The sequence below is a fragment of the Macaca thibetana genome, chromosome 4, assembly GCF_024542745.1.
Source record: "Macaca thibetana thibetana isolate TM-01 chromosome 4, ASM2454274v1, whole genome shotgun sequence".
Taxonomy (NCBI): Eukaryota; Metazoa; Chordata; class Mammalia; order Primates; family Cercopithecidae; genus Macaca; species Macaca thibetana.
This window is the reverse complement of record NC_065581.1, coordinates 39,659,113-39,674,441: the sequence shown is the minus strand read 5'-3', so window position 1 is coordinate 39,674,441 and position 15,329 is coordinate 39,659,113. Positions and strand designations below refer to the sequence as shown.

Below are 15,329 nucleotides of genomic sequence, written 5' to 3'. Positions count from 1 at the left end.
CTCCTGGTGCAGTCAGTGGCTAGCCTTGCTCAAAGCCAGCCTCACACTACTTCCCTGAGCAGCAGTTGGGGAGAAGAGCAGGTGTGTAGCAAACAGGGTTCGTGACTGACAGGCACATCCCCTTACAATACTACGTAAAACCTCCAACTACAAAGTTTTACCTAGTCAGTTCTTATTTCGAGCTTGAAAACAAAACTTTAAGATGAAATATGTCTTTGTCTTCCAATTTATCCAAAGATTTGAGATATCAAGGACAGGACAATAATCTGAGCAAAGCTAAAGGTCTCATGTTCTTAAACCATAATCTAGGAAGCAAAACACTCCCCTACTAAGGAACCTTTTCTTAAAATTCCCTGCCCCTGATAAAGAGGATCCAAATTCACAGCTTCTCTCTCAGGCTTATTAATAAAACTGAAACTGTTAGAACCTATTGAGAGAACAGGAAAATCAATAAGGTAAAAATTATTTCATCAACTTTGAATGCTACAGGCACCTTGTCATACAAATTTGCCTGAACAGATGTGATGAAGTAAGGAAGTTTCTCTTAGTCCCAGTCAAGCAAACTGAATGAAGGTTATGAGGACATGGGCAGAATCAAAAGTTAGAGTTATGACACAGAGCCTTTTAGGGCATCCTTTAATCACGGGAGGGGGAATGGATGATGGAGAATACATGCTTCCTTATCGTGTTTTCTTCCTTGGGAATGCACTCGTCAACTGGGTACCATTTATCTGTAGCCAAACCCCAAAGACAGTTCTAAGTAGGAATTCATAGCTTACTCTACAGAGAAGGATCTAGGAAAAGAAAAAAAGTCTTAAAACATGGTCTCACCCAGATTAAGTTCTCCAGATTCAATAAAATTATAGAATTTACCTTTTCCTGGTTCACTTTTCTCAAAAAAAAAAAAAAAGCAAAATAAATCAAATAGTCAAAGTGACTTGATTAGAATGCTGTACTAGAAAAAAAAATAGAGTTAGCATAGCAGGCCTGAGACTGCTATCCATAGGAAGGCCAGCTTGCAATGATGGACCTGGGTTGGGAACTTGGATTTGACAGGGGTGGGGGTTCCCACCATTGCTTAACTAACAAAAAGAACTCTCTGCGCTTAAACTGTTGGTACAAACAATGTGATTTATGCTGAACACCTTCTTTGCTTCTGGGGAAGGGAGGGTCTGGAATTCAGTATCTGCTAAGCAGAAGGTGCTTACATAAGAACGAATCTGTAGATCTTGTAATTCAAACGTAGTAACGAGAAAAGTTACCTGACTGCTTTGCTAGTTTCCCAGTGTATTTCACTTCATAAATCTGCTCAAATATTGATATAAGTTCTCTGACAGCTTCTTCCACATGCTTACTTTTGTGGTTTAGAATGTCAGCCCATTCTTTCGTGTATGTCTGTTAAATAGAGAAATGACTATTATTTTCCAGATACTTAAAAGTAACACTGTGAAAATTAGTCCTATGACTTTAATTTATAAAACTATAATTAACTTCACTTGGAAAAAAAAGCTAGAGATAGCTGAAAATGGCATGATGTTTCAAATTCAAAATTGTCAGTGGTTAAAAGCATAGCTGCTAAGGCCCAAAGAATAGCAGAAAGATGAAAAAGTCCATCTTTGATCTATCCCTGACTCAATCACGCATAGAAATCTACCTTGATATTCATATCAAGGTGAAAAGAAAGAAGGCTGAAGGGGTGGAGAGAAGATGATGTCAGAAGTTGAAGATGAGATGTGGTTTCAAAAGAAGACAATCCAGAGTATTGGTTTGGAGAGAGAAATTAGACGAAGTTTTTAATTGAGCATGGTGTTGTGTAACAGGCATCAATTTAAGAGCTTCACACATATTAATTCATTTAGTTAAACACTGATCTTGGGATGAGTAATATTATGTTCCCCACTTCACAGCAGAGACAACTGAGGCTCAGAAAGTATAAGAAATTTTCCTAGGTCACACAGTAGTTGGAAAAACTATTTGAAATCAGTTTTGTCTGATTCAAAATGCCTGCACTTTGTCTTTCTAAACTCTTCTACTAGCAAATGCTTTAGGAAGAAGTTGAGAACTAGTCAACTTCAGAAAAGAAAACTGGTTTATAGAGTTCAATAAGTCTTTTGACATGCCCACAAAATACACTCATTTTAGGACAAAGAAAAGTAGTTGGATGCAGTGTCACGTGCCTGTAATCCCAGTTACTCAGGAGGCTGAAGCAAGAGGATTGCTCATGCCCAGGAGTTCAAGGCTGCAGGAGCCATGATCGTGCCACTGAACTCCAGCCTGGGTGACAGCACAAGACCTCATCTCTTAAAAAAAAAAAAATGGTAAAAGTAAATCAGGCCTGGGTACAGTGGCTCATACCTGTAATCCTAGCTCTTTGGGAGGCTGAGGAGGGAGGATTGCTTGAGTCCAGGAATTTGAGACCAGCCTGGGCAACATGGTGAGACCCCATCTCTACAACAAATATTTTAGAATTTTGCCAAGCATGGTGGTGCATGCCTGTGGTCCCACCTACTCAGGAAGTTGAGGCAAGAGGATTGCTTGAGCCCAGGAGGCAGCAGTGAGCTATGTTCACTGCATTCCAGCCTGGCCAACAGAGCAAGAACCTGTCTCAAAAAAAAAAAAAAAGTAAATAGGAGCAGCCACTTTGGGCTTTCAAGAATACATCTGCAGAGGATCCCAAGTCTGTCCATGCAAACTTCTCTCCAGAAAAGCCTTGGGAAGTCCCATATTCCCCATGTTTTGCCCCCATGTGTTCCTTTCTTGACCATGCAATCTGTATCTGAATGCATTCTCATCATTTTTTAGTCCCAAGAGACATGGTGTCCCTCCTTCTATCCAAAGACATTCTGTGGTCCTCTCCATGACCACCAACTCTTCTGACCTCGCTCCATCGTTCATTCAGTTCGTCCTTTTCACTTCATTCGATGCAGTGCTAAACACTGGAATGGTAATGGAGGCTGGAAGCCACTTCAGTCTAACAGGGAAAATGAGTGTTAAGCACGTAGACAATTCCAGCTGATCACGGCAGATTGGACATATGTGTTTATACATTCCAGCTTTGAAATCCCCTCAGGAACCAGACACTCTAGTTAACTTGGCAGAATGAACACACACGTTTATCTTGGCATCCGCATGATATATCCAGAAACCTCGACAAAATAACACAGTAATCTTTTGAAAAGAATATGCCCACAAAACAAATGGGAGAATGTCATATAAATTTTTCCATACGTTTCCAATACCATATAATAGTAAAGTTAATGGGATTCAACAACTGGTACTGGGACAACTGAATATCCACTTGCAAAAGAAGGAAATGGAACCTTCTCCATACACCATACAAACAGATTAACTCAAAATGGATCATAGGCCTAAAATTTCAGAACTAAAACTAAAAAAAACTCTTATAGGAAAACATAGGCATAAATCTTCATGATCTTGGATTAGGCAAAGTTATCTTAGATTTGACACCAAAAGCAGAACAAAAGAAAAAAATTGATAAATTAGACTTCATCAAAATCAGAAACTTTTGTGCATCAAAGAACACCATGAAGAAATTGAAAAGAAAACCCAAAGAATGGGAGAAAAAAAATTGTAAATCATATATCTGATAAGGAACTAGTATCTATAAAATATTATTACAACTCAAAAATAAAAAGACAAATATTCAATTTTAAAATGAGCAAATGATCCGAATACCTGCTTCCAAAGGAAAGCATACAAAAGGTTAATAAGAACAGGAGGCCAGGCACGGTGGCTCACGTCTGTAATCCCAGCACTTTGGGAGGCACTTTGGGAGGCAGATCATTTGAGGTCAGGGGTTCAAGATCAGCCTGGCCAACATGGCAAAACCCCGTCTCTACTAAAAATACAAACATTAACTGAGCGTGATGGCACGTGCCTGTAATTCCAGCTACTTGGGAGGCTGACGCAGGAGAATCACTTGAACCCAGGAGTCAGAGGTTGCTGTGAGCCAAGATGGCGCCACTGCACTCCACAGCACAGCCTGAGGGACAGAGTCAGACCCCGTCTCAAAAACACAAAAATGAACACATGAAAGATGCTCGACATCACTAGCTAATAGGAAAACATATGTCAAAACCACCCTGAGATACCACTTCACACTCACCAGGACAGCTATCATCAAAAAGACAAATAATAGCAAGTGTTGGCAAGGGTGTAGCGCAACTGGAACCCTCATACACTGCTGGTGGGAATGAAAAATAATACAGTCGCTTTGGAAAGCAGCCTGGAAGCTCTTGAAAGAGTATAACATGGAGTTAGGAGGCAGTAATTCCATTCCTAGGTATACATACCCAAGAGAAATGAAAACTTAAGTCCAAAAAAAAAAAACTTGGACACTTATGTTCACAGCAGCATTCTTTACAGTAGCCAAAAAGTGGAAACAACCCAAATGTCCATCAACTGGTGAATGGATAGATACAATGTGGCATAACCATACCATGGAATATGATTCAGCAATAAAAAGAAATGAAGTTTTGTGAGACAGAGGGATTGCTTGAGCCTTGGAATTAGAGGCTGCAGTGAGTCATATTCACACCACCGCATTCCAGCCTGGGTGACAGGGCAAGACCTCGTTGTTTCTTTAAAAAGAAAAAAAGAAATTAAGTTCTGATATATAGGCTACTACGAAAAAATTTTGAAAACATTCCACTAAGAGAAAGAAGCTAGTCACAAAAGAACATATATTGTATGATTCTATTTGTATGAAATGTCCAGAATAGGCATGTCTATAGAGGCAGAAAGGAAATTTGGGGTTGCCTCAGGGCTGGGAGGGTTGAGAGGAAATACAGACTAATGAGGACGGGTTTCTTTTGGGTGATGAAGATGTTCTAAATTGATTGCAGTGATGACTGTGCAGCTCTGTGAATATACTGAAAAGCACTGAGATGTACACTTTAAATGGGTGAATTGTATGGTATGTGAATTTTATCTCAATAAGGCTGCTAAAAAATAATAATTCGTGCCAGAAATAACTTGAGCCAGAAATGGGGGAAAGAAACATTAATGGGAGATGGGAAAGTGAAGATACTATGTGCGAGCATTTGGAGAAGTCTGGTTGTAAATGAGAAGTGAAGGGAGAAGTGGGAAGGTTTCCGCTGGCAAGGAAAGCATGACAGCATATGATACTGCTGGTGAGAAGGACCCCGTGGAGAGGACAATGCTGAAGATACAGGAGAAAGGAAAACTGGTAGAACAAGGTCACCGAGAAGACAGGTAGGCATGGAATCAACAGCCCATTTGGAGGACCTCGGTTTTGAAGAGAGGTGGAAACTTTCTCCATAGAACCAGAAGGAAGGAAAAATGGATACAACAGCAGTCAGCAATGTGCCAAAAGCTCTGATTGTGAAAATTATTTACATGACTTTAATTATGAATAATCCCTGTCACTCCATCAAAGCCATATTGCCAGACACTCCATGTCCTGCCAACCATTCTCTACTTTTCTCTGCCATGCCCTATGTAGTGGGATTCCCTCATTCTCTGACTTCCAGTTGGGTTTAACCCAAGAGGAGGCACTAAGAGAAGACAGGAGAGCTACAGGAGTGAGAAAGTGAGGTATTTCTTTCCCATTCCCTCCTTGCTTGGAGGTTGCATCTCTGGTAGAGCCCTTCCACATGGCTTCAGCTTCTACTGGGCTCTGAAAGCACAATTTTCTTCCCTGGTCCCTTCAGCCCTAGTGGTGGTGACGACTTCCTACCACTGGGACTGCTGGGGTATCTCACCCTACTGAGATCTTCACTGATACTGTCCCATACACAATCCCTGTGCCGCAATTCCATCCCTGTGTCTGAACTCTGATCAAAGAACATGTGCAAAACAAACTTTATTAATCCTTGCTGAATTGGGCCACTCCACATAACCACAATGACCCACGCTGCCATCAATGCCAAGGGTAAGAAACTTAGATGCACACATTCCTCTGCGCAGATGTCCTGTGTCAGCGGGCAATCGAGTGGCTCAGCCACCTTCCTCTTATGTTCAACAAGTGGCAAAATAATGTCACTGCAAATATTACCTCTGTAAGATGTCATGAATAGTTGAGGCCACACAAAGTAAAGCGTCCGGTCCTAGTAAGGACTCCATCTCTTCTTGAGAAGACTTGCTAGTCCTTGAGGACTAAGACCATTCTTACAACTCAGTAAGAAACAGACTGAATACTAAAGAAGTGCCTTAGAGGCACGCCAGGGACTAGGAGACAGTTACATTGATTTTTAAATTTTGTTTTAATTAAGATATAATCCACATTCTACAAAATTAACCTTGTGAAGTGTGCCATTTATTGGTTTTTAGTATATTCACAGACTTGTGCAATCATGACCACTATCTAATTCCATAATATTCTCATCACCTCAGAAAGCATCCCTATACTCATTAGCAGTCACCCCATTCCCCGTCTCCACAGCTCTGGCAACTACTAATGTGCTCGTGTTTCTGTAGAGCCAAGTTGACTTTTTTTGTTTTTTTTTTAGACAGAGTCTCGCTCTGTGGCCCAGGCTGGAGCGGACACGGTCTCGGCTCACTGCAACCTTCGCCTCCCAGGTTCAAAGGATTCTCCTGCCTCAGCTTCCCAAGTAGCTGGTGTAACGCTAAAGGTTTTTGCCTTAGCCACGCCAAAGAATTGGCGTGGTGGCCACCTGCGGTGAGTGATGGAGACATGGACTAAGAGAAAAAAAGCTGTAGGCTTTATTGAGCAGAGTGACAGTACAAAGCTTCCACAGCGTGGAAGGGGTCCTGAGCAGGTAGCCAGTGTTAGATTCTTTTATCACTTTTTAAACTTTTTAAGGCAGGAAATACGTGCGGGTGCAGTGGGGAGATGTTACTAGAGCAAGAAACAAAAACAATTAAATGTCTTAGATTTTGAGGAAAACCGGAATTGCAACTTAGGTTTCATCTACTTTATGACTTTGCAGCGGCATGGCAAAGGAGACAGGATCTCACAGGATTTTACAAAGTATTTTTACAAGGAATCAGAATTGGAAGCCTAGATAAGGTCTGCTGATCATAGACAAATGGGCAATTAACATTCCTTTTAGTTTCAGCGTGGGGAAGGGAGAGAGGACACAGGGAAGCTTACAGCAAAATTTTCACTGTTTATAGCTTTCTTGGGGAAGAAAACACATGCACAAATCCTGGTGTTAAGAATATTTTGAACATATAGCTTCAATATTATTTATCTAGGACTAAAGTAAGGCTTGATGCAGGAAATGAGTGAGTTTCACAGCTTTCTGAGCCTTTACTCGACTTAAGAAGCCTAGCTGGCCTCTCCTTCCACTGGGATTACAGGCGTGCACCACCACCCCCTGCTTATTTTTGTATTTTTAGTAGAGACGGGATTTTGCCATGTTGGCCAGGCTGGTGTCAAACTCCTCAGCTCAAGTGATCCACCTGTCTTGTCCTCCCAAAGTGCTGGGATTATAGGTGTTGAGTCACCACGTCCGGCCCTAAATTGATTTTGTTGACAGAATTGTTAATACTCATTAATTATTTAACAGTGTTTAACTTGGATCATAACATTTCCTTGATTTTCTATTCCATTGGTACATCTATCGAGATAGAAGTTATCAGTTAGGCTCCCGTCAGGAAAACGGAAGACACACCAGCTATTGTAACAAATAGAATTAGAGAATTTAATATGGAGGATGGGTTAAACACAGTTAAAGTGTAGCAGGATGAGCCACAGACAAGAACCCCTCAGGCACTGAGTTGTGGAAGAAAAGGGCTTTATTCAGCTGGGCGCATCCACAGGCTCACGACTCCAAAAACCGAGCTCCCAGAGTGAGCAATTCCTGTCCCTTTCCGCGTGAGAGGGTCTCACGACTCCAAACACCGAGCTCCCCGAGTGAGCAATTCCTGTCCCTTTCTGCATGAGAGGGTCATGGTTGACTGAGCAAGCAGTGGGTACATGCCTGGGGGCTGCATACACCGGTAATCAGAACAGAACAGAACAGAACAGAACAGAACAGGACAGGACAGGGCTTTTCACAGTGCTTTTCCATACAATGTCTGGAATCCATAGATAACATAACTGGTTAGGTCAGGGGTCGATCTTTAACTACCAGGCCCAGGGTGCGGCGCCGGGCTGTCTGCCTGTGGATTTCATTTCTGCCTTTTAGTTTTTACTTCTTTCTTTGGAGGCAGAAATTGGGCATAAGACAATATGAGGGGTGGTCTCCTCCTTTAAAAGGACTCACAATGCTAACAGTGACACTGACGGCACACAGAGATATAACAGTAACAGCAGGAAGCAGCTGGCATCCCTAGGACTTGGGAGGAAGATGGAGTTATTAGAACCTGGAGCAGAGAAGTGAGGGGGCTGCCCAGCTGGCGTTGCTACCTCAGGAGCTCAGAGAGGGACCTCATGATGCTGGTACCATGAAAGGCACCTGGGGCTGGCTCTGGAAGGGCTGGGAAAGCCAGGCCTGTGACTAAGTGCTGCTGCCAGAGTGAAGAGTTGTTGTGGATGCAGTAGTGTCAGGAATAGGAGGCAAATCAGGAAAGAGCAAGTCCCTTTTCTCTCCTCCAGCATCCTTCCAGCACACCCATTGGCAAAGCCTAAAAGGGAGCCAGCTGGCCAAGGAGAAAAGTGCTATCAGCCCTAGGATCACAGGACAGAAAGAACAATTGGAAACTAACAGAAGAAAGCTTTTTAATAATTCACATAATCTGTCCTAAACCACCCTTGGATGCGCCAAGACAAGGAACACTGCCCTGACTGCAAATAGCCCTGGTTCCCAAATACAATCTGAAACCACTGTTTGACCCAAAGCAACTTTGCCTCAAAAAAATTCGTGTTACGTATGTTGTGCTTCCAAAACTCACTGCTGTTCAGGAGTGTGATCCAACTTGCCCTGTCATTACAAATCATACTCTGGCTTCACTATAATGGCCACTTGATGGTAGGTTTGTGAGAAGACAGCCCAACTCTAACTAGGTCTTAGATCACTCCAGGGCAAGTGACTGGGCACACTGCTCCGCAAGCATGCTCTTCAGAATTCTGCCTCCTGCATCTTGGCTCACACTCTTGAGACTTAGCACTACCACTGGAGAATTAGTGTATAATTGGTAGAGAGTTTTAGTTTGAGATGATCAAAGAGTTTTGGAAACAGATCATTGTGATGGTTATACAACATTGTGAATGTACCTAATGCCACTAAATTGTGCACTTAAAGTTGCCAGCCAAAACAAAGAGTGGGGAGTGGGAAATGATTTTTAAAACTTAGAAAGAGACATTTCAATCAAATGTAATGCATGAACTTGTCTGGCTCCTAGTTCAGAGACAAACTCTAAAAAGACAATTTCTATTAAAGCTAAATATATTCATAATCTATGACTTGACAATTTCCCTTTGGAGTATATATCCACCAAATTAGTGCTTAGGTCCACAAAAAAAATTTACAAGAATGCTTAGTGTATAACCAAAAGCTATAAACAATCTAAATGCCCTCAAGAGTAGAATGAACAAATAAACTGTACTAAATCCATATTATGGAATACTATAGAGCAATGAGAAGTTGAAATGAAAGAATGAATGTGTCACAACTGCAAAGATGAATCTCATAAATATAACACTGAGCAAAAGAAGCCAGAAATAGAGAACATATGCTGCACCATTCCATTTATATGAAGTTCAAAAACAGGCGAAACTAATATACAGTGATAGAAGTCAAATGGTGATTACTTTTATGGGTGGGAGGGAGGTGTTATTGGCTGGAGTAAAGCACAAAGGAATCATGTGGGATACAGAAAGTGTTCCTTTTCTTGACCACGGAGATAGTTACAAGAGTGTATCATATGGAAACATTCATTGAATGGTGCGCTTAAGATTTGTGCACTTTTCTGAGTATATGTTATATCTCAATTTTTTTAAGCATAGAAACTAAAATAAAAAGCAACCTGAAACCATCGCTTCTATGGGGCTTTGTTTTTTTAATAACCAAAAATAAATAAATAAATAAATAAGGCCTTGGATCCTTCCCAAGGGTGAGAGGCTGGAAATGAGACCTACCCCATCCCCATCCTTGCTTAATATCATGCGAATCAAGGGCTAAGCCCTCAGGGAAAGAATGGACTAGAAAAGAAAGTCAACTACCTTGGTTGAGGCTCTGGGCTGCAGGGAGCAAATTCTCCCTCAGGAATTTACAACTAGCTTACCCTTACATAAATCTATGAAGTTTTGGAAATTCTATCCTCTGAGAAACTAACTTTTATAAAGTTGTCCCAAGTTGGTGAAACTCCTAGGCACCACATAGAAATAAATAAAAAGAAATAGTTTCTCAACCAAGGCTGTCCAGCATTCCCACAAATAGATGTGTGTGTGTTACCTCCCGATCCAAAAATGTAAAAAACAGGAAGAAACAAGCCACTCTGGGCAAGAGTTGGTAGAAACAGCACAGAGCAGAATTAGACTCACCCATTTTTTTCAGATAGTGAAATTATGTTGCAAAATATAAAATATTTTTTAATGTCTCGAGAAAAATAAAGACATGAGAAAAAAGATTATGTAAAAAGATAAGACATATTTGAAAAAGAATACAAAATAATGTATAGAAATAGGTAAGTCAATAAATTTTAAAAAGAGGGCAGGGAGTAGAAGTATTTCCAAAAATATTAATAGTTACAATTAATGTAAATAGGTCAAAATTACCAGCTTTTTAAAAACAGACTTTCAGAATACATTAAAAATAAAACACAGTTAAATGTTCTTTACAAGAACAAAATCTAAAATAGGAGAAGCCAAAAAGGATGAAAGTCATAAAACGGAAAAAGACACATCTGAAAAACAGTAACCTGAGAAAAGCTGGTATAATTACTTCAATATCAAACAAAATAAACTTTAAGGATAAAAAGCTTAATCAATAATGATACAGGAGCAACCAATCTGGAAGATATAATCATCTGAAACTTGACCACACCAAGAACAGGATGTTAAAATGGGTCACCAGATGGGCAAGGTGGCTCAGACTTATAATCCTAGCACTTTGGGAGGATGAGGTAGGAGAATCACATAAACCCAGGAATTCTAGTCTGCAGTGAGCCATGATCTTGCCACTGCACTCTAGGCTGGGTGGCAGACCTCATCTCAAAAAACTAAAATAATTAACTAATTTAATGTAATGGGTTGTTTGGTGTGGTCTCAGTTACAGCCAAGACCCCAAAACTGAGAACAAATAATTTTAAGGCTGGCCATGGTGGCTCACATCTGTAATTCCAGCACTTTGGGAGGCCAAAGTGGGTGGATCACTTGAGCTCAGGAGTTGAAGACCAGCCTGGGTAACATGGTGAAACCCTGTCTCTACAAAAAAATTTTTTTAATTAGCAAGGTGTGGTGGTATGCACCTGTAATCTCAGCTACTTGGGAGGCTGAAATGGGAAGATCACTTGAGCCCAGGAGGTCAAGGCTGCAGTAAGTCATGACCACACCACAGCAGAACAACCTGGGTGACAGAGCAAGACCCTGTCTCAAAAAAAAGAGAGAGAGAGAGAGAGAAAGAGGGGGAGAGAGAGAGAGAGAGAGAGAGAAAGAGGGAGACAGAGAGAGAGAGAGAGAGAGAGAGAGAGAGACAGAAAGAAAGAAAGAAAGAAAGAAAGAAAGAAAGAAAGAAAGAAAGAAAGAAAGAAAGAAAGAAAGAAAGGAAGGAAGGAAGGAAGGAAGGAAGGAAGGAAGGAAGGAAGGAAGGAAGGAAGGAAGGAAGGAAGGAAGGAAGGAAGGAAGGAAGGAAGGAGAAAGAAAGAGTTCAGTTCAAGACGTAAATTCATGTCTTGAATTTATGAGAGAGGTCACATTATGTGCTGGGACTTGAAAGTGATTAAACAGGGTTCCTGTCTTTGTGCTTTTGAGTCAATGGAGGATAAATAGGTATCCAAATAGTTTCAACATAACACAATGCTGAAGAGGTTAGATTTTATCCTGCAAAGACTATGTGCCACTGCCAAGAAGGATTTAAGCTGGGGTGTTGCACAATCAGATTTGATGGCAATGTGGATGGATGTGTCAGGGCAAACATGGAAGCAGTGAGACCAGTTGGATTACCAAATGAATTGCTAAAGTCAAAATGAGCAGTAAGGGCCTGACCTAGAAAGGGAAAGAACAGGCTGAAATTCAAGCAAAATCTGAGTAAGAAAAAAATCCTAGGCTGGGAGTAGTGGCACATACCTGTAATCCCAGCACTTTGGGAGGCCAAGGCTGTGGATCACCTGAGGTCAGGAGTTTGAGACCAGCCTGGTCAACATGGCAAAACCCCCGTCTCTACTAAAAATACAAAAATTAGCTGGGCATGGTGGTGCACACCTGTAATCCCAGCTACTTGGGAGGCTGAGGCAGAAGAATCACTTGAACCTGGGAGGCAGAGGTTGCAGTGAGCTGAGATCGTACCATTGTACTCCATCCTGGGTGACAAGAGTGAAACTTCATCTCAAAAAAAAAAAAAAAAAAAAAAAAGAAAAAGAAAAAAAAAAAAGTCCCGGCTAAGCCTCTCAGGACTGGCTGGATATAGGAAATGAAGGGGTGAGGAAAGGAGTCTAGATGATTCCCAGGTTTCCGAATGACTTAGAGGGAAAGTATGTTGGAGTTAAAGCCACGAGAAAGATGATATGGCCCTGGTAGCCATGCACAGTGGAAGAAGAGCTGTGAACCACTTACAGAGCCCCAGGAAATGCCAGCATTAGGCTTAGGATATCAACAAAATGTTAGTCTAGGGTGTGGACAGGGCTTTTGCCGTTGAAGGTATGAAAGTCCTTGGAGCAGAGAATGTCCAAAAAAAAAGTCTAAATGCTACTGACCCAGGTTTCTACTCTTAGACTGAAATTTCACATTTTAGGTTTATAAGCCAATATTTTTGTGATTCTAATTTAATGAACAAATGCATACCTCATTGAGGGTCAACATCTCTTCTACTTTGATAGCACCACTTTCAGGCAGAGAAATCAACACAGTTTTGGCTATCTCCTTTAGAACTGTATCAATATGCATTTCACACAAGTCACTGATCTACAAGGAAGAAAAATGTAAGAAAAAAAAACCTCTTCTTTCCTTTAGAGCTAGGTTTTCATCCAAAACAGGCTTGAGTTATAAATTAATTTAAAAGGCTAAATCTAGAAACTTGCATATTGAGCCAGGCATAATTTGGTGAACATTTTAGGAGGACATCTGCAAAGAAAGCTTGACATAAAACTAAATTTTTCTTGAGCAATAACATGTGCCATAACCTTATATGTGTTATCTCCTTTAATCCTGATTCCAGCACAGGAGGCATTGATATCCCAGTTTTACAACTAAAGACACCAAGGCTCTGAGAAGTAAAGCAACCTGGTAAGGAACACATAGCTAGTAACAGGCAGAGAATCCTTATTTAACTCCAAAGTCCCTGAGTTTGTGTATTACACCACGCTGCCATGGCAGACAGACCAGCACATCTAAAATGACGGTCATGTTCTATGTAGCCAACACGTCAGAAATCAATAGACCATCTTCAATTTGATGATCATCTCATCTAGTTAATATTAAATGCATTATTATTAATATTTAAACACTCTCCTCTGCCACTTTTGACAGTCTACAATTATCCCATATTCTAAGCTATAGTGTGAAGTTGAACCGTCATTTCAACATATTAAAGGCAAGGTAATTCAGGGATAAGAAAAAAGCAACCTTAAATGAAGACCCCAATCCAGTAAAAGAAATATAAAGCTTTTTTTTTTTTCTTTAAGACGGAGTCTTGCCCTGTCTCCCAGGCTGGAGTGCAATGGCATGATCTCAGCTCACTGCAACCTCCAATTCCCGGGTTCAAACGATTCTCCTGCCTCAGCCTCCCGAGTAGCTGGGATTACAAGCGCCCACCACCACACCCAGCTAATTTTTGTATTTTTAGTAGAGACGGGGTTTCACCATGTTGGCCAGGCTGGTCTCAAACTCCTGACCTCATGATCCACCCCTCTCAGCCTCCCAAAGTGCTGGGATTACAGGTGTGAGCCACCGTGTCCGGCCCAAAGCGTTATATTTTAAACCTAATGGATGTCCTTTTAGTTAAAAGTCATACCCTTTAAAGAGCTTTCATAATAATCAAACTATTACTTATATCCTGAGTATATATGTTGATAGCTTTTTGAATGTATAGATCATACCTTCTTTAAAAGTTGATTGAACATATCCAAAACTGATTCAACTTCTTGAAAGAAGCTTTCCAGTGTTAAAGACGACCACGTTAACACTGTGAGTCCTTGCCTCAACACAGATTCCACCTAAAGGAGGTAAAAACACAACTGCTTCTATTAACAGGAGCGTCTGTACTTACAGAAGAGGATTTATCATCTGCAAATATTATATGTTATATTTTCTTACATATATTTTCCCTCTGTTACACCAAATAAAGATGACTTTTTATTTTTAACCATCTTTGACTGTGCAGGAAACAATCATGAATTTTCAGAAAAAGTGCTCATGATTTGGATTTAGTTGTTTTTTCAAAGGCAACGAAACTTAGACAAGAAATACTGTAGGAAAAAAAAAGAGCTATAAAATTGAACTAGAAAGATAGAGGGTCTAAAGAAGAATAGATGTTTCAAAATCCATAATTTATAGAACCGAAATCGAATTTTAAATAACAGGAAAATCAATATAAACCTTCAGCAATACCAACCTTTTTCATTTTAGGGGTCATCAGATTGACAAACACAGAAGGCACTTCCTGACATAACTCATCATAATATTGCAGAAGACCCTGTAGGAAGTTGAAATGGCATGTTTTATTTTAATTCATTTTAAAGTAGCAGTCACGTTTTGATTCATGCCAGGAAGGTTTCATAATCCCAGTTTCCTCTTGGTCCTGCCATGATGACAGCTGCCCATTTAAACTTATGCTGTTTTACCATACTTTTTCTGTACCCGTAAATTACCTGAGCATCTCCTTTAAACAAGTCAATAGCAATTTCTACATCTTCATTTTTCATATTTATTATTTGTCTGTCTAGATGTATATTAAGTAGTTTGAATTATCTTTTTGTGATATCTGTCATTACACATTTCCTCTTTTGTTCCTCATCTTCTGACACATTAAAACGTACTCATCTTATCACTGATGCCACACTTGCTTTCATAAGTCAAAATAAATTTAGCTTCTCCACACAAACAGAATAAGGTTTTACAATATCTCTTAGATGTTGTTTTAAAGATGATCCATGATGATCAATTTTTCACTATTTTGTCATTTACTACACTATGATGTGGGAAATGCGGATTCAAGTTACTTTATCTCCAAATGAATAATCTTAAACTGTTTCAATTTTTACCTAATAGTTTAAAAGCTCTTGAT

The 15,329-nt window shown here is 40.3% G+C and overlaps 3 protein-coding genes across 4 annotated transcripts in view; 2 read left to right on the top strand and 1 right to left on the bottom strand.

Annotated features, from left to right (window-relative positions):
- Positions 1–15,329, top strand: part of BTBD9 (BTB domain containing 9) — an 820,757-nt gene that overhangs the window by 169,432 nt on the left and 635,996 nt on the right. The window lies entirely within an intron of this gene.
- Positions 1–15,329, top strand: part of GLO1 (glyoxalase I) — a 453,994-nt gene that overhangs the window by 317,852 nt on the left and 120,813 nt on the right. The window lies entirely within an intron of this gene.
- Positions 1–15,329, bottom strand: part of DNAH8 (dynein axonemal heavy chain 8) — a 314,177-nt gene that overhangs the window by 227,094 nt on the left and 71,754 nt on the right. For both annotated transcript variants that reach the window (XM_050787538.1, XM_050787537.1), the window contains exons 19-22: positions 14,658–14,738; positions 14,143–14,259; positions 12,890–13,009; positions 1,263–1,395 (exon numbers count right to left, since the gene is read on the bottom strand). In XM_050787538.1, the coding sequence (XP_050643495.1) occupies positions 1,263–1,395; positions 12,890–13,009; positions 14,143–14,259; positions 14,658–14,738 (451 nt within the window). The remainder of the gene's footprint in view (positions 1–1,262; positions 1,396–12,889; positions 13,010–14,142; positions 14,260–14,657; positions 14,739–15,329) is intronic.